Source organism: Odontomachus brunneus, unplaced genomic scaffold (genome assembly GCF_010583005.1).
Source record: "Odontomachus brunneus isolate Ranch 3 - 2012 unplaced genomic scaffold, Obru_v1 Obru_scaffold_036, whole genome shotgun sequence".
NCBI lineage: Eukaryota > Metazoa > Arthropoda > Insecta > Hymenoptera > Formicidae > Odontomachus > Odontomachus brunneus.
Window position 1 is genome coordinate 531,018 of NW_022639486.1, and position 25,708 is coordinate 556,725.

General features: G+C 50.1%; 1 protein-coding gene across 10 annotated transcripts in view; it reads left to right on the forward strand.

Annotated features, from left to right (window-relative positions):
- Nucleotides 1–25,708, forward strand: part of LOC116843827 (runt-related transcription factor 1-like) — a 100,241-nt gene that overhangs the window by 61,544 nt on the left and 12,989 nt on the right. For 6 of the 10 annotated variants that reach the window (XM_032814617.1, XM_032814625.1, XM_032814624.1 and 3 more), the window contains 2 exons: nt 19,970–20,733; nt 21,124–21,354. In XM_032814617.1, coding sequence (XP_032670508.1) covers nt 20,421–20,733; nt 21,124–21,354 — 544 coding nt within the window. In that variant the 5' untranslated portion in view covers nt 19,970–20,420. The other 4 variants (XM_032814620.1, XM_032814621.1, XM_032814619.1 and 1 more) reach the window with 4 other exon arrangements.

The following is a 25,708-nucleotide window of genomic DNA, read 5'->3' on the forward strand; positions in this document are numbered from 1 at the left end:
CCCCCCCCCCTCTCTCTCTCTCTCTCCCTCTCTCTCTCTCTCTACTTCAGTTCTCTCGTACTCTTTATATTTCTCTCTATCGCTCTCTGCGGGATGAAGCTTTCGTTGCTCGTAGCCCGGTGCGATGCACATCGGTGTGTGCCGTGCGCGCGTTACGAGTAACCGTAGCATCGCGGCGCGTCCGCACGCGCGCATATACACACCGGAGGAGTGAGAGTGGTGCACAGCGCGTGTCTCTCTGTCTCTCTCTCCTCTCTCTCTCTTTCTCTCTCTTTCTCTCTTTCTCTCTCATCGGTACCGTGCGGCGCGGTGGCCGCGTGTGCGGAGCGGCGACGGTGAAAACGCGGCCTACCCATCCGTCCTGTCGAGATTCGGTCGGTTTGTTGGCCCCGCGATATATGGATAGATTCGGCCAGGCTGCGCCGCTACCAGCGGGTGTAGTATGTGTGCGTGTAGGACTCCGCGCGCACTCCATCCAGCCGAACCTCTCTTGGTGTGGCCCCTCGCACTTTCTCGCATCCCCTGCGCTCTCTTTCTCCGTGCCCACCACCGCATCGCGGTATCAAGCAGAGAAGCGACAATCTATTTCACTGGGTTAGCGTTACGTCGCCGAGGTATAGAGTCGGGGTACAGGTACAATGGTACACATATATGTATATAGGGGTAGGTGTGCGCGGATCATCTCGGAGAGACGATCACTTTTCTAGACGGCCTTGCCTTCATAAACGCGCAGGAAGCGATGAAACCCAACTCACCGTCGAGCGTGTGTGCTCTCGGCGAGGGGTTTTGATACGTTAAAATTATTCGGCTTGTACCACGCGCGTGTGTACGCGCCTCTTTGAATCTAGTGCATTTGAAGTGGTGAAATCAGAGCCGCCGCCAAGCGTGCTCGACGGGGTTTTGATAGGTTAAAATTATTTTCCTGCGCACGGTTCGGTGCGTGAAGCCGCCGTTTATCGTTTATCGGGGCGACGCATGAAACCGGTAAAATCCGCGTCGCCGGCACGGCGTGCTCGACGACTTTCGATAATTCGACGTCGCAATTTTCCATTCGGCGAACGCGGCCGGCCTCTCTCTCCTTCGCCAACTGGATATTTCACATTTTAACGCCGGTAGCGCGCGTCTCTGCGGCAGAAATAAATTATTTTCAACGATCTCACGTGGCGCCAATTATTTCTGCGGGCTCGTAACGCTGCGGATACCTTTCGCGAGCTCCGACTTGGGGCACTTGTTGCCAGGAAGAAATAACAATTCGGTTCTACGGGAGAGATAGTGGCGATGTTTATTACCGGCGCTTCCGCAAGGATACGCGAGGGGGAAGTCAAGCGGCTCGCTTCCTTTCGGAATATTTCATTTCCGTGCAAGCCGAGAAATTTCGAAATGCGAAAAAATGGAGGCTTTATTGAATCAGTTTCTCTGTTAACGCGACGTGTTCCGGTTAATGAGAGATTGAGTAGTGAGAAATTCGATTAAACAGCCGATTTAATCGGTCGTCATAAAAACCAGTTTGAAGCCCTCTAACGCTATCGATAAACTTTGCGGCCGAGTGGAGCGATAATAAACGGTAGGTGCATACATTCGACAAACGATATGCAATCACTGATTAAAAAAAAATTATCTTTCCACCAGCTCCGCTGTAATTATAACTCTATCGCGCGGAACGATCGATTGAATTACAGTTTTAATAGGGAATTATTAATTCCGCGTGATTTTAGCTGCGCAAAATTTCAAATGGCGCGAAACATCGATGAGGTAGTCGGGTGGCGATGGGGAGGAGCGGTGAGGACGAAACAACGGGAGAGTGGGGTGGTTTTGCAAAAGAAGATCCACAACTTTGGCAAACCGAGGCTGATTCGCTAAGAGAGAAGTCCGAAGAAGAGAGAAAGAGATACAAGTAAGCTGGGAGAGTCACAGTGAGAGAAAAGGGAAGAGAGGAAGAGAGAGCGTAAGAGAGAGAGGAGAGAAGGAGGGGGAAGGAGAGGGAGAGAGAGAGAGAGAGAGGGAGAGAGAGAGAGAGAGAGCGCAGACATAGCCGACTAGTCGTATTATAAAAATCCACAAAATAACCGACGCGGTAGCCATTAGTGATGCTCTTTTAACCCTCGCCATTCAGCTTCGCCCTCGTGATGCGTGTAAATTTTCCAGCGGCGGTCGCTCTCTGGCTACATTTTTCGTCGAGTGCCACTGTGTGTGCCGCGCGCGCGGACCCACACCACACACCGCGCGCGCGCCACACCACCCATCCGCCGCCTCTCACCCGCCCGTCCGCCCGGTCGCCCGTGCGCGCCTCGTCTCGCCGTCCATACCCCATCCCAACCGAACGCGCGGCCACCCCAACGAGAGAACTCCCCTCGAATCACCCTCCCGGTGGTAATCCGACTGGCTAGCCACTCGCGCCAACAAATACCCTCACCGTCAGCCACCCACTGCCACCACCACTGCCACTTCGCCCCTTCCGCTCACCCCCGCGCTCCCCCTTGGAGCACTCACCGCTCGGAGCGCTCTAGCCCGCTGCCCCTCGTCACCCTCACCTGCCACCCCCGTGTCTCCACGCGCCCCTCGCCCTCCTTCGCCACCTCATCCTCCTCTCCGCCACCTCCTCCACCCCGCGCCCGCGCCGCATCGCGCGTTCGCGTCCAACACCGTTGAGGACTCATCCCACCGTGACCCAACCTGCGGTACACTCTCTGGTGAACCACCCCCGACACCCCGAACACCGCGAAATGCGCGGTCCTGGCCTCGTACACGGGCCACCACACGTCGACGGGAAAATTTTTCACGGCTACTTCCGGCTCTCGAGAGGAGCGAGCGAGCGAGCGAGCGAGCGAGCGAGCGAGCTTGCGAACGAACGAACGAACGAACGAGCGAGCGGATCGACCGGGATTCCGCGGATCCAACGATCGCCCGTCCCGGCGCGCTGGCCACCGACAGCGCATGATTTTCGTCTCTCGTTGTCAGATGCTGTATACGAGTGAATCGCGCGACGCTGGGCGCGTTTCCTGTTCCTACTCTCTCTCTCCTTCTCTTTTTTTCGCCTGCCCTCGAATGTGCGGTCGGCGTCGCTTGGTCGGTATTTAGTTTTCCGGCCGGTAATTTATCGTTTATTCTGTGGCGGGGATTTTCGTAGCATTATTCGTAGATTATAGATATCCTCTACGTACGCGGGGAGGGTAGGTCAGGGTGTTGGGTTGCACCTCGAGGCTTGGCTGCCCATAATCGGGAGTGCTTAGGTTCGCCGCGCAGCATCGCAAGACGCATCGGTCGTTAGATCTCTCGAATTTCTCGACAATCTCCGCAGCCTCTCTTCTGTCCCATATCTTCGCCGAAGTTGTGCGTAACGAAGCGTTTACGTACCGTACAATCAACATCTCAATTGTAGTCAGTCGCGCGCAGACTTGAAGTCAAACGGTCGCTCTAACGATCAGCAGCGACAGAAACATCGTCCTTCGCAAGTTTGTGATTTCCGCGCGTTAATTGCATCGCGTCGCCATATTCCCGTCGGCGATTTTTGGATGTCGCATTAAATGCAATTACAAGGATAAACGTAACTGAAAAGTTCCGCGCTCATAAAACGATAGAGAGCGAACACATCTACTGACTATCGTCGATGGCCACGGGGGGACGATGAACGCGGCGATCGGCATTTTCCAGCATCCAGCAACGTGTGTTCGGCCTGGGTACACGTACACAACGAGCGCGTTGCAACGAGAGAGCGCGGCGCCTGTCACGGCCCTCCAGCCATCCCCGCTTATCTCCTCCTCGTCCCCGATCCACGTCGTTCTCATCGTTCCATCGTGGCCGCGCCGGGCGAACCGTCCGTCCGTCCATCCGTTCGGTTCGGTTTTTAGTTAATGCCTCGAACCCGTCGCCTAGCCAGTCACGCCGATGGACTTTAACCCATTAAGGTTTATGCCTGTATCGGGGCCAGCGCGCGCGTAAAAAAATTTCCCGCCCATGAAATTTGGCGAGCGCGAGAGGTCCCGAAATCAAAGGGAAAACCGTGCCCAACGATGGCCACGGGGAATCGACGTCCATTAGAGAGCGCGGAATGAAATGCGTCGGATCGCGCGACGATCGCGAGATAGTTGCGCGCGATAACGTAAGCGGCTGAAACGAGCGAAACGAGCGAGCGAAACGTACGAGCGAGCGAGGCGTTAGCACGACGGGCCGGGTGAGTAACGGTGAAAACGCTGGAAATAAATGAGCCGATGAATCGGGCACGACATCGCGCGCTCTCGCGGACGTGATAATTGGCCTTTTGCTTTTGTTTTCGAGCCCGAGCCGGGGCGAAATTAAAGTTTCATCTTCCTAAAGCGCGGCCCGGGGGAGAATTAGAGACGAATAGCAAGTGACAGAGCGACTCGTTTACCGACGATAACACATTGCGGCGACGAGTCGGTCCAGCGGCGCCTGTATCACGGTTTACGTTTTGGTGGTCTTTACGGGCTCCATATCACACGGTTGTTTGTCTTCTCCTATCTCTGACCCCGGCCCTCTCGGGCGCGAGTGAGCAAGCGAGCGAACGAGCACCGGGAAATTAAAGTTAAACGAAGGGCCGTTTCGGGCGTACAAAGGGGCTAAAAGGAAACGATACACACTCTCGAGGGCCTGGTTGATCTGGGGGATAAAAAGCCCGTCGACAGATATCGAGATACGCTCGAAACGCGAATATTGCATTTGCCGATTTCGCCGCTGGATATCCGCGCGACTTAAATGGCCGCGATTGTATATTTATGTAAACGCTCGGCTAATAATTCGGCTCAACGTTCACGATTGATCGTTGATTGATCCTTCGCGCTCGACCGGAAGTACACGTGTCGCGGAGCGAGAGTCAGCAAGTAATGGCCAGTAATTAATGTCCGTGCCCTTTGCAACGCGCCCTTTCGTTTCTCACGGAGAACAACGGTTTCACCGAAAGGGAACAAACTGCAGCCAGGTATTCGCCGCGCTCGGCCAACCGGTTAACCGGCAATTAGCCGATCTCGCTCGTAAATGTAAATTAGCGCCGGGCGGTCGAATCGGCAACCGAAAAAACAGTAAATTATCGCGAGCGGTAAGAGCAGGTGGGCGGATGCTCGTTGGCCAAAGTGCCGGGAAGAAATTTCGTTCGCTTTCCTGACGTATGCTGCGGAAACGGCCGTTTATCATCGAGTGATACCGCTGTTTTAGATTTTTCGGAAGTATCCTACTTGGCCGCGTCACGTGCGCGACAGAATACAGCGATTTCGCATCGATCAACTTGCTTCAACATAATTTCACACCTCACGATCTCATACTTGGAATATTTCCTTAAGGTGTAATATCTATATTCGTCCAAAGAGAACAATCTAGTCTTTAACGGGATAGGAAAAGTGAGTTTTAGAAGCAAAAGAAAAATATCCTAAGCACGATAATCATAAAAGTGAAGGAATTTAATTTTTATCTACAATATATCGGCATTGCTTCTCATTGAAATTTTTTCTAGCAAATTTTGCTTAAAAAATTTCTCTTGGTTAAAAAAAGGAAGAAAGCTCGTATAGTAGATTTCCAATTAATACTTTGTTAGAAGAGGAATACTCTTCTCGTAAGAGTTTTCGCTTAGCAGATAGGATTAAAGAAAATAACACCTTATAACTCGAGTTCTTTTTTTAGATGTTGGAGTATTTTCGTTTTGATTTTGGAAGAATTCTTTTGAGGTCATGCATTAGAGGGTTCCCCGCTAGGAATAAGATAATTTTTTTGGGATGTCCTATTTGCAGATATCTCACGCGGGGATCTTTACACGTCGGGAAATGTAGAAACGCTCCAATCTGAACGTAATAGACGAGCGCTGTAATTTAGAAAAATATAACGATTACGCGAGCGAGTCTGTTTTTCAGCATGAGAGCGGCTTGATGTAATCGGTGATAAATCAGCGAGCGAATTTTTAATAGCGAAACCCGATTCACCACTCAATTCCACTCACTCATCGTTACTACGTAATGGCGAATCGTTCGATTCGTTATATCTTTAATGAAATAATTTGACACGCGCGCCGCGGCCAGCATTAGACATTCTAGAGGGTCGATCCGCAACGAGCACGCGGATAATTTGTAGTTCAGATTGGCCTCTGGTCAGAACTCGTTCCACCCTTCTTCTCTCACTTCATTTAGTCGCCCGGAGCGCCGCACGTAGTCGAATTGTTGTCGAGCTGACGGCACAGATTCCGAGGCGCTGATAGCGAGCTTCCGGACTTCCGGTGCTGACCCCGTCTCCTCTCCGTAGCGATCTCCGGAGACCCTCCTTCGTGGAAAATCGTTAGCGCGCTTCCGATCGTCGGCATTTTTCTTTTCGCGTGTATATCTGACCGCCGCGTTATCTTCCCCGCGCGCGCCCCTGCTGCTAGGCAACTAGTACGTTTTACCGGCAAAGACACGTCGGCGAGCTCTTATCGTATCGGTGTTATTTTGTAGCCAAGCAGCCGCAACGTATTCTCACAACGCCCTTCTCCGTTCGCTCGTTAAGGGGATGAAAACTTTGCTTTCTGGAAAGTTTATTTATTGTGTTATCGATTGCACAACTTACATTACTTATATTACTTTTACATACAAGTTACTTTTACATACTGCAAGTTTTGTGCAAAAATAAATCGGAGTATTGCTCGATATGTAGCAAAAAAGATACAGAATTTAAAACTGCATCTCAAGTTATTGGTTAGCGTAAATATTTGTCTGATACAAAAGTTCTGTAGCTTGTACATCTTAAACGTGTATTTTCTCCGCTCAAGCAAGTTTTGAAGAACATTACTTTGTATCTTTACAACTGAATTTGAAAACTAAAAATGTTTAATAGTTTAAATATTAAAAAGGAAAAGTTTGCAGAAGAAGTTTACGATCCAACTTTACGACCCATCTTATGACACATTCTTAATAAATTCTTATATAAATTATCTTATTGATAAAAACATTCACCTCTTTCATTTCCTACATGTTTCTTTTGAGGGTCTTAACGATATTATTTATTTTGACAGAATATCTTTTTTGGGCATTTTCCCCTAAATCGTAAAGCGCATCATTTTGATACTTATATATCTTTAATCTCGCTATTAATAGCTGTCATTGTAGAAAATAATTTAAGATTTTGGGTGCTACAAAATGGAGTCAAAAGCTTGTGAAAGTTTGGATACTCTCTTTGTAGGCCGCTTAGCCACTTTCTACATATGCGTGGTTATCCCCTTGTCCACAATCTTGCTTTAATTCTTAAGCCATAAGAAATTGACCGACCACAGTTGATTATTTTTAAAATAATCGAGTGTGGTTGGTCAATTTATTACGGCTTAAAGATTAAAGCAAGGTTGTGGACAAGGGGTATGTTTTTCGTTCAGTATGGTAAAACAGAGCAGCGCACATATTTATACAAGATCTACATATACAAGAAATTCGAGAAAAGTAACTTTATCGTGTTAATGCTTATCTGACATTTTTATGATGCCTTGTACGTTATCGATATTTTTGGAATCTGTTATCCACTTTGGAATTCCCTTAAGAGTCTAACGATATTATTCTGAGAATAAACAATATTTTTCATCAAAGTCTGCGAACATTCTCAACGTAGCGAAACTGCCGCAATCGTGGTATTACATTGTCACGGTGTGTATTACGGTGTCATCTCGTCAACGTGAGAATTAATGAACCATAATTGGAGCCAAGGTTAATCATAGTAGTGTTTATAGTCTAGACCGTCTGCGCATTCGTCGGCCTTATGTCGTTTCCTCGACCCCGCTCAGTAATTCCGGGTATCGTCGCAATTCCATCGCGGCAGCTGCATGGTGGTGGGATGCCTTTCTTAATTAGCGCGCGTCTTAAAGGCCGGTTACGTACAAAGGGAATCGAGATACACGGGATCGGGGGATGTGAGGTCACGCGAATCGGAACAGGTGCGTCGAGAGTCCGGGATCAATTAGGGCTTGATCGATCGATCCACCGACTCGGTGATTCGGCTCCACCGCGGTTGCAGCGGGAGAACGCAGCCAATTTCCACTCTTCAGAAAAACTTGTTGTAATCAAATTTGTCGGGCGGTTTGTAAAAATCTACAAACGCCGGTAATTCCGTGAGTGAAATTCTCGAACGTATGAAAAAGTAACGAAAGGAGCTTTAAACCTTTACCGGCGCGTCCGTTCGGATTTCAACTCTTTGCCTGACTGTATTTTCTGATTTTTCACATTTTTAACATTTCATTCTCGTTGTTTTATTATTACTCCAATCAACAGTGAAATGGCGTAGTAATATATTTGTTTACTGCGTAAGCTGGTACGCGAAGAGAATATTATAATTTTTTTTCTTTTTATCATACAAATTTTTTCCAATTTTACTATATGTTTTTAGTAGAACAGACTGCCAGTAAAATATATTTTGCTAAGAAATAGTAAATTTCACTAGAAACAGCAAGTATTTTAATATCACATTTCAGTTTCTAAAATATAAGTAGCACATATGAAATGAAAGATAGTGAATTACTACAGAATGACGATCTACTTATCGGTTACAAAATCCTATATAATGTTCATTCAATGCATAATCTTCTGCGGAAATAATTCGTTTGAGGATCGAATGTGCGACAATATATCTTCTTAATCGAAATATATTTTCCGCGTTATCATAATTACAATCATAGTTATCATTTACAATAATCATTTACAATTATGTGTATTTATCAGCTCATATATTGCGTATTAATCTCCAATCGTATGAGAAATTCCTCATAGAAGTTGGGAGCTCGCAATCGTCAGTCGCAAAATATGAGTTCGCACAGGTGTTTTGCGCGAGTCACTACGCGATCGGCAATTAGGTACTGTTATAGCGGGCGCCAGTTCGCGCGCGAGTTTCTTCCGCTAGCGGGTGCAAGTGCGGGTACAATGACACCGATGCAAATTACGCACTTCTCTCGTCCCCATCCTCCCTCTCTCTCTTTCTCTCTGTCTCTGTCTCTGTCTCTCGAAAAATATAACATTCGTTGATCCACCATGACGTTTTCATCGTCGCGGAAAAAACGGTCACGAAGTTTTCGTGCCTTCGTTTGCCATCACCTCGCGACTTCGCCGCTAACGGCGGTCGAAAAAGGTAACGAGCAATAAAAGCTCTAGTGAGCGACGAGGAGGACGAGAGGAACGACGAGAGACAGAGGAAGAGGGAGAGGAAGAGAGAGAAAGAGATACGAAGAGAAGGAGGGATAGCACGAAGGACAGAGAGAGAACGAGAAAACTCGCCTGACGTCACACACTGGTAACGGCGCTTTATCGAACTCTCATTACCACCGGGAGGAAGCGGCGGGAGGATGGTGCAGAAGGGGGTAGGTTTGGTGGAGAGTGTGTTTTTCGGCCTCGTGTGGTCGGCCGCCACTCCCTCGTTGCACACCAGCATTCCCCTCTCCCGTACCTCGTTCTCGCACTCACTCACTCACTCGCTCACTCACTCACTCTTTCTCTCTCTCTCTTTCTCTCGTTCTCTCGTCCTTCCGCCCTTCGATTCCCTCTACAGCGTTGCCTAACCCTTTTGACTCCCCCCTGGCCGCTCCCCCGAGCTGCCCTGCGTCCCCCGCGGACCCCGCACCCTTTCCTCCCGTAAACCGCCCTGCACCACCCTACGACCGCTGGACGCAATAATAAACAACCGCCGGTCGCTATGGCGACGCGTCCATCGCGCGCGAACAAAACACTGGACTCTCTCCCTCGCGTCGTCACTCTCTCTTTCCCTCGCTTTCCCTCGCACCCTTTCGTATGCCTCTCTTTCAACTACCCTGCTGCCGCCACCGCCGCTGCCGCCGCTGCCGCCGCCGCCGCCGCCGCCGCCGCCGCCGCCGCCGCGGTCCCGTTAATCGTCCTCTCTTTCTCCACGCACGGTAGTCGCCGGGTTTGTCGCTCGCGCTGTTACACGCGTGCTGGGGCCGAACGACAAAGTCGTACGTATACGAGTGACGTTAAAGCGGGACCATTGGCTTGGTCCAGATTGCATCGGATGTACTCTTGGTCGGATTGTTGAGGTTTTGGGGTGTACCCGACCGCCGGATGCGCGCTCTGGCCCCGATAATCCATGGAGAAGCAAACCTTTCGCCATCATTCAGATTGTCTGGTCACTGGCAGCCTAGATTATCTACCATGATCATTTAGGTGTCATGAACGCGCGTTGAATCATGAGCGTTGCGAAACGAATGCAAACATGCTCAGTTTCGACTCTGGCAGTCGATATCGTTGGAGTTCCGTTATTATATATCGCCACCCTATTTATATATTAACTCGACACGCGTCTAGCTATAGATGAGTGAAAAATCGATCGACAATAGGGCCGTCGACATGTAGTTTAATGAGTTTTTATCATCTGATTTATGAGAGATTGAGTTATATAAAATAGTGATATAGACCACACAATAATCAAGTAGTTTGTAACAAGAGCAACAATCTGATTTGTAATAACGTTCAGGTCTTCGCTGTTGTATACTTGACTGTTTCGGTAACAAGCGCGAAATATCGCCGACAGCTTGTCAGTTGACATTTGGACGCACGTAACTTCTACGGGCCTGGCGGATTGCGTGCTTATCTGTTTATTAAAGCGGTGCAACCACCTTCCCGTAATGGCGTGTGTCGGATGCGGGGTTGAACGAGTACTACCTCGTAACCCGTATCAGAATGGATGGAAAAGTACCTCCGTGTCGCCATCTCTGTGCTGGGTATCGAACATCGTTTCATATGCTCCGTGCCGGGAATACGTCCGGGTGCGAAAACCCATTTATTTATGTTAAAAAAGATAAATTAAAAAAAAGACGCAAAATTCGATCGAACATCATCAAACGTAGAATCGTGTCGATCGTGGTAGGATGTTATCGATCCAACTATACGCAGGGTGTCGCGTTAGCAAAAAATATCTCAATGTGCGTTTATAGTTTCAGCATAGATATATACTTGAGTGATATTTATGCATTGCAATTATATATTTGCAAAACATCATGTGTTAGGGACTGTTTCGAGATTCCGTCGTTAATCCCTTCAATTCCGCACGAATCTCTCGTCTTTGAGTGCTTTTTTTCCACGATCGCCCTTTCGTTCCGAAGTTTTTTTCATCAAACGTTCGCAATATCGCGCGTAGTTGCGTACGTCTGTGAAGAATCACGTATTTGTTCCAACGAAGAACAACACTCGGCACTCCTCTCTTCTCTGTCTGGCTTTTAGTAACTACTTTTAGTTGTTCGGGAAAGCCGTCTTCTTCTGCCGCGCGTACACCACCCACACCCCATGGTTCTCTCGCTCGCTCTTCGTGAGTCTGCAACCACCCCCGCCGAAACCGCAAGCCCCCTTCACCCGCCCCTCGCTCTCACACCACACAGCTACTAACCGTTCAGGAAATGTTTATTCTGGCCTTTTACGGAGTGTTCCAAAGGATTTTTGGATTTTGCCCGTCCCCGCAATCTGGAAGTCAATGACCTCCTCCGTGGAGGCCCTACGACTTCCTTGATGTCGAATTAATGTTTGCTCCCGGATCATTTCGACTTTTTTTTACTTGCGATTATCTTCGTCTTTCCTTGACAATTGACTACGTTCGTACTGCCTTGCCATCGAAATCCTCCAGAAGGGAAAAGAGCTCCTTTTCTTCAAGAATTTTATTTTAGGAGTGAATTAAAATAAGATATAGTGCATTTATGTGAATTCACGTAAATGAGTTTATCCTCACTTCCTCGAGGTGTCCTGTTCCATATTCGTAAATATGTAAAAATATCACGGAACGGACAAACCGAAAACTGTTCGGTGTCTTTGAGAATGGGAGTTCTCAGGGGATCTTAGCTCCCACGCAGAGAGGAGAACGTGGATGTCGGCAGTGGGCTGGTCAGGCCACAGCACCGCCCCTCGACCCTCGACTTACTTTTGCCATCTTGCCTCCGATTCTGCGGTTAGCCCCACTTCGACCAGAAACCAGGGAAGCCGGCTTGTATCTGTCGGTCGCAAACCGGACGCGCGAATCGGGCATAACACATGGCGTGCTCCAGCAAGAAGCATCGTTTTTCATCTGTCTCTCCGTTGGAGAGATGCGCGACTCATAATTTCTCAGATCGGCAGTGTAAATATTAAATCGGTACGAGATCGTTCCTCTTACGTGCGAATAATTTTGTGGAGGAATTTCGTGTCGGCAGCTTCCAAACTGTATTACACTTCCTTTAATTAGTGTCAAGATGCAAACGCGATGCTGCATGGGTACTTGTTGTGTCGTGACGTCAGAGATCGGTAAAAGAGACACCGGGTCAAGTGAATGTCGGGCATGTGTCTCGTTAATGCGTTTATCGTGAGAGAAACAGTGGGAAAAAGAATCGTAAAAAAAGAGAAAAAAATACAAGAGAAGAAAAAACTTTTTTTTTTTCGAAAAATGTATGGGGAGAATTTTATGGTAAAAAATATTGTAGAAGTTAGTAACCGAGAGCAGTAAATCAACATTCTATATTAATTCACTATTTTTTCATTTCATATGCGCTACATATGTTTTAGAAACTGAAATGTACTATTAAAACTGTGTTTCTAGCAAAATTTACCATGTCCCTCAGTAAGGATAGACCTTACTGACAGTTTGTTTCTGGACTACTAAAAACAGTAAAAATGAAAAAGAAAATAACTGAGAAAAAAATATTTGGTATTTGTAACTATAATCACATGAAGAAATAATTATTATAAATTATAGAATCAAGAGAACTATTTTTTAATTAAATTCTATTATAATGTTGATGACAGTAATTTTATATGTATATTACTACTACCATTTTTGGGATAATAAAAAAATATGATTAGGGTGAAAATAATTATAATTTTAGTTGGATCAATAATTTTCTTTTATAATTTATGTAGAATTTATATAAAAAAAATTTATATAAAAAACTTTATATGAAAAAAATAATATAATATTTTGTCCGTGTATGTAGCAAAAATATTTTTATTATAAAAGGTACGCTTTCTTTTTCATTCTTTCTCTCACAATAAATACATAACAATACACAACATGACCCTTCGCCAACTTGACCCGGCCTCCCCTAATCATGCTCTCGACAGCACTTTACCGTCGAAGCCTTATACCTGTAAAACGATACCAGAGCGATGGCTAATGCTATATACATGCGCGACATGCGGTGATGTTGCAACATGTACCGACATATGTACGTGATGCACCTAACGATAGGCTATGATTATTTAGGTAGAAATGAGCCGGAGAGAGAGGCACGGATTCGCTGGCACGGAATGCTATGCGATGATTTTTTTTCCCTTCCACCCAATGACCAGAAATCGATGCGAATGCATCATGTATGTATCCATTGAACGGCGCCGCGCCACCAAGCTCTCGATCAATGATGCATTTTCATTACGCGATTCGGGCTCGGCCGCGGAGTATCACGCAGCAACAGGGAGCGGGCCTCGTTTTTAGCCGCGTATGCAAATCGAGCATCTCGTTAGCCCGCGCGGCGTACAAACAATTTCTTACGGACATCGATCATTTTTATGGATGACGTGCTACTGTTGCACACGTGACACGACGCAATTTGGCGTGTGTGAGCACTCTAGCGAGCACTTTGTGTCGCTGCATAAACGTAATCGAATCCGCCGCGAAGGTATCAACGGTATATCCGTATTTCTCATTTTAACCACAGGCACTGCACTCGTGTGCGTGATCCAGACTCGCGATGAAACGCGATCTACGCGCGACCGAGGTGTTTGAAAAATTTCCCGGCAGAAGTCTCGATTTGCTTGAGGAGGATTTTCTCACGCGTCGTTCGCATCGTTAAAGAGATATGTCCATGCGTTTCCGAAACGACTCGTGTGAGACCCATTGGCCCACGCGCGGGAGCCGCGACAAAGGAAGGACTCGCGTAATGACGAGGGCGCGGAAAATCGGACGTGTCCGGCTGTGCTCTCCACAGCGTCCAGCCAGTGTGGCGCGGCGTGGAACGCTGTGCGCGCGGCCATAATAATAATTTTTACAAGCCCGCGTGTAATCAAGGCTGCACGTTACACATGTTCGTCCGCGGGCACCCCCTACCCACGGCACGTACGACTCCCCTCGCCGGCGTCGTAGGGGTGGTCGTGGCACGTGGTAGGGTTGGCCACTCGCGGGAGGGGGCGCAGAGGAGCAACGGGGAAAGGAGAGCGCTCGGGGTGCCAGCGGGGTGGTTCATGGATGGCGAGGAGAGGAGATCGACGGTGGAACCGAGACGGAACACGTTCGTGGTGCGATGCGGCGGTGTGCGAGTGGGAACGGCGGGGGCTGCTAGAGCGAGACACGGCGAAGGGGGGCCGCGCGAGAAGGGGGCGAGGGGAGGGCGGAGGAGGCGGCGTAGTATTCACGCGGCACGGTTGCTGGTGCTGCTGCTGGCTGCTGCTGTTGTTGCTGCTGCTTCTGCTGGCGCCCCGGTCCGCCGTTCTCTTCGTGTATTGTTGTCCAATCGAGCGTACCGACGAGAACCGGTTTTCAAGCCGGACCACGCGCGCACCAATATCCTCGTATACGGTACAGCACGAGCTTTTTTTTTTGAGCCGGTCATTGAACAACGGGATGTTATTGGTCGATCGCCGTGACACATGCTCGCGTGCACTGGGATCGGAGATCTGGTGAATGCTGTTTGTATCGTTGCTGATTTCATCGACGATACGATTGCCGCAATCGTAATAGACACCGATCGTCTAGAAGCCGCATCGATTGGCTATTGTTTGTAGATCCTCAGGTGGTGTATCTGTTATTGTTGCTGTTATTGTTGTCGTCGTTGTCGTCGTCGTCGTCGTCGTTTCGTCGCGGGGATCGGTGGGAGAATGCGATCCTTCGTACGTTCTGACGCATGGTGGTGCATCGGATTGTTGTACACTCGATGTGATCCACTCGATTACTGGCCGGGTTGTCGTTCTCCCAGTGTGTGAATCGAAATGAACATAACGATAACCACAGTCTTTCTATATAATTGTAGCGCACGACCGTTCGATCGAGTCTATAATAATTCTTCGCAATATCCGCGCGATAATTGCTCGTTTTCGCTGCCACGTGTTCGTGCCTAGATTCGAAGATCGGCGTGGTCGGGCAGTGTCATCATCGATTGATTGTGGTCTCCTGTAAAACCCATCAAGCCTTGATGGGATTGTCACGTGTTGGTGGGACGTTTGTGAGCTCGAGAGTCATCGTGGAGCGAAGAGTGTCGTGCTGGAATTGACCAGTCAGGACCCGCGATGAACGATGGTTCTTTCGATCGATCGCAATTCGCGGCGTCGTACCGAAAGAACGCATTCGATTTGCGAGAAGAGCGGATTTTTCATTTCGGATTGCCAAGGAGTAAGTGAGTATCCATCGATCTCTCCGGTTTTGAATCATTTCACGAATTTCCACTCACCGTCCACCGACAGTGAGAGAGAGATTTGCCGGTAAATAGTAAAACGTAGATGCGCTGAAAAAAAATCTTGCTTTATTCCGTCGATCAGGAGCAGTCACGCCTATTAGATCTCACACGCGCAATTTTCGTCTCATAATAAATTCTCATTCAATTAATTTGTTATTACAGTCGCCGACGCGACTGTGCGAGCGAAGCACGCGTATAGGCGAATAGACACATCCATATTTTATTTCGCGAACATGAGACATTAGTGACTCGCGGTAACAATTATATCGGTAGCGCGGCTCATTAATTAACGTCGTTCAATGCGTCGCTATATCGAGTCGTATCCTGTAACGGTACACGGTTGTATCTCTATGAATAGAAACGCGCGGGACAATTGATCGACTCTTTCGGTGCGCCGGTGAAATGATGAAGCATCGGCGAGCGCAGTGTTAATTTCTCTAAATTTGTCGACGCACTCCGCGACCGCTGTTCCGCGTCACAGAGTTCGTTTTATTCCGTCACAAAACCGTCACGAATTAAAAAGACGAGAGGAAGAAGCAGACACATCAAGTGTGTCCCGGCAATCGAATGAGACGATCGTAACAAAGCCGCTGAGAATGTAAGAAAAGATCGCGTCGTCACGATCGCCCTTCGACGCGCGTCGCGTCGGACTTTTCCGCAAAACGAGATCCGCGTACTCGCGGGTGGGCGGGCGGGCGGGCGGGCAAAGAAACGCCGGTGCTCGTGGAGTACCAACGGCGTACCTGACTCGTCGCCGGGCCCGGCAGTTGATCGGAGCGTGACGAGCGGTAATTGAATGTAGGTATGGCATTTGCATTGACAAGCTCCAACAGAGATAATTCGAATCTCGTCGAACGCAGCGGTCCACACGGGCGTTAGGTCGTTTGTCAATACGACGGCGGCCGTCCAGTTTCCACGTTTCCAGCGGTATCGCTGTTTGTCACCGTCTCGTCGACGATCGTTCGCCGCTGAATACCGGCGCATACTTCTGCCGGCCGAGAGCGAGAGCGCGTTTCGTTCCGTTTCGCGAGTCGCGCCGCGCTGTTAAACGTCACTGGCGGCGAAACGGTCGAATATTATTACGTCGATGTTGCTTCCTGAATTATTATCCGCCCTGTTCTCCTAACTCTCTCGCTCTCTCTTTCTCTGTTTGCGTTGCGCGAAAAAAGGTGTATTTGAGGAAGGAAGTTGTCGGCCGGATTCAATTCGAGGAGATATACGCTCGTATCTGATCGGAATTCAAGTCGCTTCGATAGAAATTCTCTCCGTGGAAAGTTTCATATTGAAGAAAAAAAATTGCAATATAAATTTGGTGTATATGGAAATAGAGAGATGTAAAAAATATCGCATCTCCGACCGTGAAGAGGGATGCTAAGGCGTCGTTTGGACGCGCGTCGATTCGATGCGAAAAAATCTGGCCAAATCTGTTGATTTTATACGACTGGATATCCGCGCATATCCGTAGAACCTCGAGTGTTTACCGGAAGGTCCACGACCGGTTGGATATCGTCAGGATATATTCGCGCAGGAAATGGGTAGTTCCATTGTTTGCACATTCGTACAAACAGTGCAACTGCGAGGATGCGCCGGGACCTCTGTTTGATTTTCGAAAGTGAAGCTTCATTGTACGAGATACCGGGCGCGAGTGTTCCGATGCATATGAAACAACGATGCGTTTCGAGAAAAAAACGCAGATGTCGGCCGGCTGGCAGGAACGATCGATCCAACGCGAGCGTTGCAATACCGATAACTGCAAAATCGCACGAGCAATATTTTCGCCAAGTTTAACGCACCCGCTGTTGTCGAATGCCGGAAGTTCCGTTTACACCCGAATTCGCACAATGTCGCGTCTGACGTCATTAATTTTCTGGCGAACTTTTGCTCGGCCGGTTAATCGAAAAGCATATCGCAAGGCGACGATGGTAGATTCGCGAGAGCCACGCACGCGAACGAAAGAAAAGAGTGTGTGCACGCGCGCGAGAGCGGGCGCGCGTGCGAAAGCGGCCGGAGGAGGAAACCGATCCGATCGGGGTTCGATAAATCGATCCAAGTCCCGGCTCCCCACCGATGTCCGGCATACGCTAGCCATACTGCAAAAGGGTCGAGGGGAAAGAGAGCATGCGAGAGAACGAGAGTGCCGCAGAGAAAGAGCGAGAACGTCGCGAGAGGGAGACGTCGGGTCCGGTGGGAGATAAAGCGATAAAGAGCAGCATGCGCGCGAGAGAAAGAGGTTACGAGAGGCGGAATGAGGGACGGAGAGAGACAGAGAGACAGAGAGAGAGAAAGAGAGAGGGAGGGAGATAGAGTGAGAAGGAGATCGAGTGAGCGAGCGTGGGACGGAGCGAGAGAGAGCGCCAGGATAGGGAAGGAAGGGTGGAAGGAGTGGGGTGGCGCAGGGGTGTGAGAGAGGAACCAGGAAAGGGGAAAGGGATGCTGCGTGTGTTGGCATGGACCAGTGCGTCAACGGCTGTTGCCTCACACGAACCGCCGAAATTATAGTTAGTGACCCCCCAACGGATACTGCGAAATACACTCTCGACTGCCGTCGCCGTAGTGAGACGGAACTGCCACTTTCATATCTCTCGCGGCCAACGAAGATGATCCGAGGGCGCCGCTAACGAGCCGCCGAAGGGGTCCTTCGGGATCGTCGAAGGGGGGACCGTCGTAGATAATCCACCGGCTCTGCCGACCAAGGGAGAGAGACAGAGAGAGAGAGAGAGAGAGAGAGAGAGAGAGAGAGAGAGAGAGGGAGACAGAGAGAAAGAGATCTCGTCGAGGCACGTATCGAGAGGTGGGATCATTCGAGTTCGCTGATAATTCTGTTGGAGTGAAGTGCACGAGAATGACAATGTAGAACCGGCGATCATTTGTTTCTCGCTACTACATCCAAAGTGCGTGATCATGCGGGAGTTTCAGTGCCGGACGACGACGAATCGTGATATCGTGTGACTCTCAATAATTGAGAGCGCGAGTGAAGGAAAAGAGGATACTTCGCCGTCGAGTTTTGTCTACGCGATCGTTTGTGTTGTAGGGAAGCAGCTTCCGGAAAACCTGAGGTTCTCAACGTCAATCACTGAGGTATTCATTCAGGAAGTCATGTGGTTAACGGGCATTTTCTTGTAGCTAGAGTCATCATCATCTTGTTGACTTGTCATTGAAGAACTCTTTCTCTATCGGCGCTTTCGAAAGCTCCGTTGATTCCCACGAGAGCACTCAAGCACAGTTCGCGTCACATTGCGCTGAATCTGGTCGTACGATTTCACCGATCCTCGCGGGAGTTGCAAAATAGCGCATCGACTTGCATCGCGATGCCGGAAGACGCCGCCGGAAGACGGTAAACAGGACGACTTTCGTAAGAGATTTGAATGCGAAGTTAAGCGGGGATCTTAGCTGGCGCGACGCCGTGGGGCATTCTTACGGAGCGCTCTCAGTCGCGAAACGATTTCGCCATTTATTTTCCGCGCACGCCTCCGACGCGAATTAGTTTTGTAATAGGAGAAATGTCGAACTCGTAGCGGTCGCTTTCTGCCGCGATATTTCGAATAATGCGCGACAACGCGATATGCTCAACTACATGCACACTTCAATCGAAGCAATCGATTGTCATTTACACGCCAAATATAATTAGCACGATAAAATTGGAGGAGGGAGAGAGAGAGAGAAAGAAAGAGTGAGTGAGTGAATGAGTGAGTGAGCGAGCGAGCGAGCGAAAGAGAGGGAACATTGTAGTACTGTTGGAGACGAATACGGGCGATGCAAATTAATGGGGCCTAATTGCTCGCGATTTTACTGACGAGCGCGATCGCTTTGCAGATAGATCGTGCCCACTCCGACTCTAATCATCTTTGTCTTATCGTCATTGCGGTGTTGGCTGGCGCGCGGCTCTCGGAGATCACGAGACCGTCATTGACAGGAGGCAACGTGGTAACGTAGCCACGTGCAGTTTGACACGCGGTCGTACGTGCGTAGGGGTTGGGCATTCGTGTGGGGGGTGCCTACCGGCGGGCGTTCTTTTTCCCCTATTTTTTCCGTCCCCACCATCGTGCCGGTCTGCCCCTCCTGGAACCACCTGGATCTGGCGTGTCAGCCCCGGTGACGTGCGCAAAAATTACTGAATGAACGGTGACGTCACGAACCAGCCGCGTGAAAAGTGTGCGAGTCGTTCCTGTCCGTGTCAACCGTTTTCACCCCCTTTCGTTTCCCTTCGCGCGTAACCCGCGCTCAACCGCCCCCGCTCGCTTTTCGTGTCCGTCACCGAAGTGCCGTCGCGAGGGTCGAAGGCAACTCGGTTAAAAGGGCTTTAGTCGCGAGATAACGGCACGTAGAAGATCCCGTTAAACGAATTAAGCTGCGATACGGGATCGTCGTCGTTAATAAGCGACGGCCGCGAAGGTGCCGTCGCGCGGTGGAGAGTCTTCGCTTCGTCAAAGCGATCTTTCGATTCTCCGCTAGCCCTACGTCTCTATAATGTCTTCCGGATACTTAGCAGAGAATTGATTGATAAGTCGCGCATGAATGCTACAACATTGCAGAAGTACAAATTTTTCGTCAATTAGACGTAAGACGACGTATCGTTCACGAAGGACCCGTTTTATGCTGTTTCAGGTAGCCGTGATGTGACTACGATATTAGAAACGACAATCTAGGAGAATAAAAGAGAGGAAGAACAGAAGAATAAGTTCCCGATAGGACTGAGATATTATGTCGGACACCATGACCTCTGCAGATATTAAGAGCGCAGAAATAGGGAACCCGCCGTCGGCTAATTCGCACAACAATGCATGACTCCGCTGGAGCAGCCGAACGGAATCCCCGCCTCGATTCGAGCGTTTATTTCACCGCTAACGTCAACCAAGAAAGCGACTAAAATTAACGACTCATACATTGGCCGCTTTTATTTCGGGACTCGGCAAAAGGCTCCACAGCTGCGCGAAGGATGTCAGGCCGTTGAGCCTGGTCCCAGAGGCTACGCGTCCTCGAAAGATGCTCGCGAGACTTGGTTGGCTCAGCGGGTGAACCGAATGGAAGGATGTTTCATCCGGCGTTCTGACTGCCTATGGATATATTCGGCCGTTGCAACGGCGGCGGCAGCGGAAGCACGGTAGCCGGAAGCGGTGCCGGCCCGGTGAGGACGTCCAGCAACGAGTCCGCTGGTGCTGGTGGTGGCACGTCGAGCGGTACCAGCGAGAGCGGTAGCGCGAGCGGCAGGATGCAGTTGACAGGGGCCTCGGCTCCTGGCGCGGCCGCCTCGCCGGAGTCGGGCGTCTCTCCGTTGACCGACGCCTACACCAAGATGACCAGCGACATTCTCGCCGAGAGGACTCTGGGCGACTTCGTCAGCGAGCATCCCGGCGAGCTGGTCAGAACAGGTGAGCGAGCGTTGATCTCGTTAGACGTTGAAGATGTTGCTTTAGTAAGCAGAAATCGATGTTCAATCATTTCGCGTTGGCTGATGATTGTAGATCGTATTGAGACATTTCATGTTGGTACTGAGACAATCGATAATGATATCAACATAATCAACAACAGTCATATTAATCATATTAGTATGATTATATTAACAAAAAAAAAGGAATATTCGAATATTTCTTCTCGACTTTTTCCTTCATGTGATTAGTTTCGAGTAAAGATAGAGTCGTTAAAGGACGTGTCTTTTTGACTTATAGCACTTATAGATATACGACGTATGCGCTTAGTATAAGTCGCACATTAACGATTTGTGTTTCGTGCCTAACGAAATTCGACGATCTTATGTCTAGGGTCGCCGCACTTGGTCTGCACCGTCTTGCCCGCGCATTGGAGGTCTAACAAGACTCTCCCTGTGGCATTCAAGGTCGTGGCTCTCGGCGAGGTGGGCGACGGCACTCTTGTCACCGTTCGCGCTGGCAACGATGAGAACTGCTGCGCCGAACTGAGAAATTCGACAGCTCTGATGAAAAATCAGGTTGCCAAGTTCAACGACTTGAGGTTCGTCGGCAGAAGCGGTAGAGGTGAGTCGTACGCATGTTGTTACCTGCGCCGGTTAAGGGTTGTTTGTTATCCACTTTCCACAGCGCTCGCTGATCGGGCGGGACTTGTCGCGATGAACGAAACGACGAAGGGCCAAGTGTCGGACGCGACATTTCCTTGCTCCACTTTCCTCTCCATTCATAAAACTCCAAAGTTCTCCCTGGTCCTCGTCGAGCGTGTTGTCGCCCTTCGCGTTTTACGTCCGGAAGAAAACACCGAGGAGGGGCGAGGCGACGGCGAAGAACCCCTTCGAAGAAATCGCGCGCGCGCGCGCGCCGCATAGTAAGGGTAGGTCGCGGACGTCTTGAGACAACCCCCGTTTTTCCTTGGCCCATCATGGAAAAGTCTCGTCTCCGGCGCGGGTTCTCAGGGGTTGGCTCTTGGCGCGGATCGGGGTGGATCCGAGAAGACGCCTTGGGGTGGGTAATGGCTTTTATTTGTCCGCACCGCCGCGCGACTTTCTCTCTCTTTCTCTCTGTCGCGCCGCTCTCTCCTTTGCCACCCGGCCTCTCGCGTCGGCAAAAGGGCGAAACGACGACGAGGGACGCGAGAGCGACGGAGCGTCGCTCGAAGGAGCACCGCCGACGCCTGAGGAGCATCCAGGGGTGGGTGATATTAATTGAGGTTTCAGTTGAGTTTTAATTAACGTTATTAGGGCCGGTATCTCGTCTAACTGCGCGTCTTTTGAGCTCGCGTCAAACGCGCCGTTCTGGATTAACGCAACTTAAAGCGACCGCGCGTCCGACCTACTTCTTATATCAATAAAGTTGCTTGACTCACTTAACGACTTGACGCGTCGTGTGCGAGACGACTTTCAAAATTGATATTCAACGTTGACGTTGACACGCGCGAGAAACGACAGTGACGGACGTCGGGGACGACGGTGGCTCCGTAGACGCACCGTTGTTGTTATATTTTCGATCGTGTCTGCGAACGCAAGACTAATCGCGCGAGAATCAAGATACTCGCAAATTCTCCAGCTAGGAGACGAGGAACTCTCTCCCTCACGGGATTCACGGGAACGCGTCAGTCATTTGTCTGGGATTAGCTCTCAATTGTTTTCGCCGAGCGCGGAATTAACATAAGCTAGGATGAAGAATGTAAGAGAAGTGTCTCTCTCTCGTCAGGATTCCTAACGGCTCCCGGGCTCCTTGAATATTCCCTGGAAACCGATGTACGCCGAACTCCCGCGAATTCTTAATGATCCTCTCGTTTGTCGAGCGTGGAAATATTCGCACGTACGGAATCGTGAGAAGAGGATTTTGTCCTTTCGATTCGCAGGAAGATTAGAAATTCCCTTCAGCCGCTGTCTTTCTCTCTCTTACTGTCTCTCCACCTTTCTCTGCCGTTTTCTTTCTCGCCTCGCGTGTTTAATTAATCCGTGCCAAAGGAAAGTATAAGAAAGAAATTGTTTAAAATATATTATAAATCGCAAGGCTACACGTTTATTTTCGCACCATCGACAGAAATAAGACGCTCGATATAGCCGCCGCGAGAAATTTAAGGGATCGTTAAGCGCGCTCCGCCGACATCGTGCTTTTGTCTTCGCCTAAAACCGCTTTTAGCCCGGACAAGGTTGAGCGTACTGCCACGATAGTCGAGAGCTTTGCAATATCGATGATAAGCCGTAACCCCCTTCCCGCACGTTCGACCGTAATGCCTGCTCCATCACTGCAAAGTCTACCCCTGAAGGTACCGGATTGTTCCCTTCGGCCCTAAGCCCTTTAACGAGATAGATCATTTGCGCGCTTATAGTTCCGACCCGTAGCAGCCCGGGTATCCGTCGACTTTGCTGCCGCGAATAAACCTCCGCGGGAACGTCGCCGATCTTACCAAGTTGCTTTTCTGCAACGCGCCTCTCTTCTCTCAAACCTATTAATCATTGCCCTTGTAATATACAACAACAACAGGAACGGGGAAGGGCGAAGGCAACGTTTGGCGGCGGCAAATGCTGCCGCTCAAAGTTTCGCGGGTTATCTTTGACAAGTGGATAACCACGCGCGGCGATAATCCCCCGCTGATGATTGTAAAATTTCACGTGAGGGGGCGCTGAACGACACTCTGTCAAGGATAAAATCTCACACAGCCGTCTCGAGCAGATTTACATGTGTGTGCAAACAGACGCGCGCACACGATGATTGAGATTGATGATACGTGCGGCCAATTCGGCGACTTTTGTGCACGCGCAATAAAAATCCGCGCGAATACATCGAAGCGACGCGCGCATTCACTCGCCGGAGATGTTAATTTATCGCCCGTAACGCGAGGCTCGTTTCACCGGCGGGAAGAAAAACGGGCAGTCGCTCGCGATGACGGTGGCAGCTCCTGACCGTAATCAATTCGTTATCAGGCTGCAATTGCGCATTTGCGTTTCGTTCGGGGAAAATTGAAATTAATTAATTGGCTCGACAGCGCAGCCGACAGCCGTACAACGCCGGGACACGTGTATGCACGCGTACTTCTACACGCTTGCAGACGACCGTGCTGCTAACGAGCATAATCAGCGAATGGTACGAGTCCCCGACTCTCTTTGCGTCCCTTTTTCTCCTCCCAACGAACTCGAGGACAATCACACACCGCTATATGATCTTAAACGTGACTTTTGACCGTTAAAAAAAGACTCGAGAAATTAGCCCTCCGTCGTTATCGGCCGTAAACTCGTTGCGTCGTGACTCGCGGACGAGAGTCGGCTTTCGATTCTCTGAGGGCGAGTCTAGCCGATTTCGCGTTATCGCGGAGGTAAGGAAGAGAGCCGGCCGGGTCGGAAACAAAGTGGCGCCTCGCTGGGGGGCGGGTTAACAAGGCGAGCGTTTAAAAGATACGTAAGGGCGGCGGGAGTTCGGACGACCTTTAATGGCTGCACGGCGACTGGCACCGAGGGTGATACCCGTGTACCTACGCGTACCTACCTAACTGGAACCATCGACTCCGCCGGTGGAGGTGAAAAGGTTGGCTGGCTGGCTGGTTGGGCAGGGTGAGGGCACGGCTGAGGATGGCGTGACTCGCAGCCAAACCGAAGGGGAATCCCCGCTGGAAAACGAAAAGCTCGCGTGGCGAACCGCCGTGTGGCCACGCTCGACACTCGCCATTATTTCTCCGATGCTCGCCCGTCCGCCTTTCCCGACTGCACACTCGTTTTTTCCCCGCCATCGATCATCTTACGTCATACCGCGGAACTTTTTACCGTCTCTATCGACGCCTCGTGTCCAGGGAGCACGGTTGCGAGAGGGCGGAGGGGGCGCGGTAGTCTCCAGCTCGATGGTTGAACTCCGCGGCGATCGATTATCGCGGCTACGCCGCGGAAAACGTATCTAATGGGTCCGATAGAAAAATACGGTAATGGCCGGGGCTCCTCGGAAGGGTAACGCGAACGTTGTAACGCATTAGCGGGAAGGAACTCGTTTAGGGGCGAATATAAATAACGTAATGTGTTATCTTTCATTTTGCAAACTGGCGGCGGGTAAAAGCGCACTACCTTTGCAGCATTATCGTATCTAATTTCAAAGAAAACATGCCCCGAAGTACATTTATTGCGCAAGAGAGCGCGCGATATGTGGGTTAGTAAGATGATCATTACATTTCCGTCGTGTGGGCTACAGCGAGGGAGAAAGAAAGAGAGAATATGACCGTTTCGGCGGACAGATAAAATTCGCGAAGGGAGAAGGAAAAACGCGTTCGCGCTGGTGGACGCTGCGAGAGGAGCGGGCGGCGTGATGGGCGAGAAAGAGAGAGAGAAAGAGGAGAGGGTGGTCGAGTGAAAATTGCGGTGAACCTCTGCGCGCAACGTTATCACGCGCGCAATTTTTGCAGTGGCGACTCTTCGCGTGCGCGCGCGTTCACTTTTTCGCGCGTTCACTTTTTCGCGCGTTTTATCGCATGCTTGTGCGCGGCCGAATCGATAGCACCGACGGCGGCGGCTCGCCGCGAGTTTTCGCGGCGGAGTTTCGGCGCTTAAACCTCGCGGGATGAAATTGCGGTGTGCCGTTGCACGCGCGCGTCTCGGCTTGTTCGTCTGTCGGTCTGCACGTTCACCCGCCCGCTCGCTTTTTCTACGACATTATTTCGCGCGTAACCGAGGCTTTTTAGCATCACGCGATCTCCGCCACCCCCGTCGCCCAACCCTCCTCGAGCGGCCACCCTGTTCCCTTAACTCGGCCGCGCTGGCTGGCCACCGTCACCGTCGACGACGCCCTCGATACATTACCGACGTGTAATTCGGTTACCGCGGAGTTTCGCCCGGCTAACCGCGTTTGCGAACTTTCGACGCCAGCTGAATAGGCGCGTCCACGAATCGACGTGTCGCGGGACGGGAGCCGACGTTAAAAACGCCCCCCC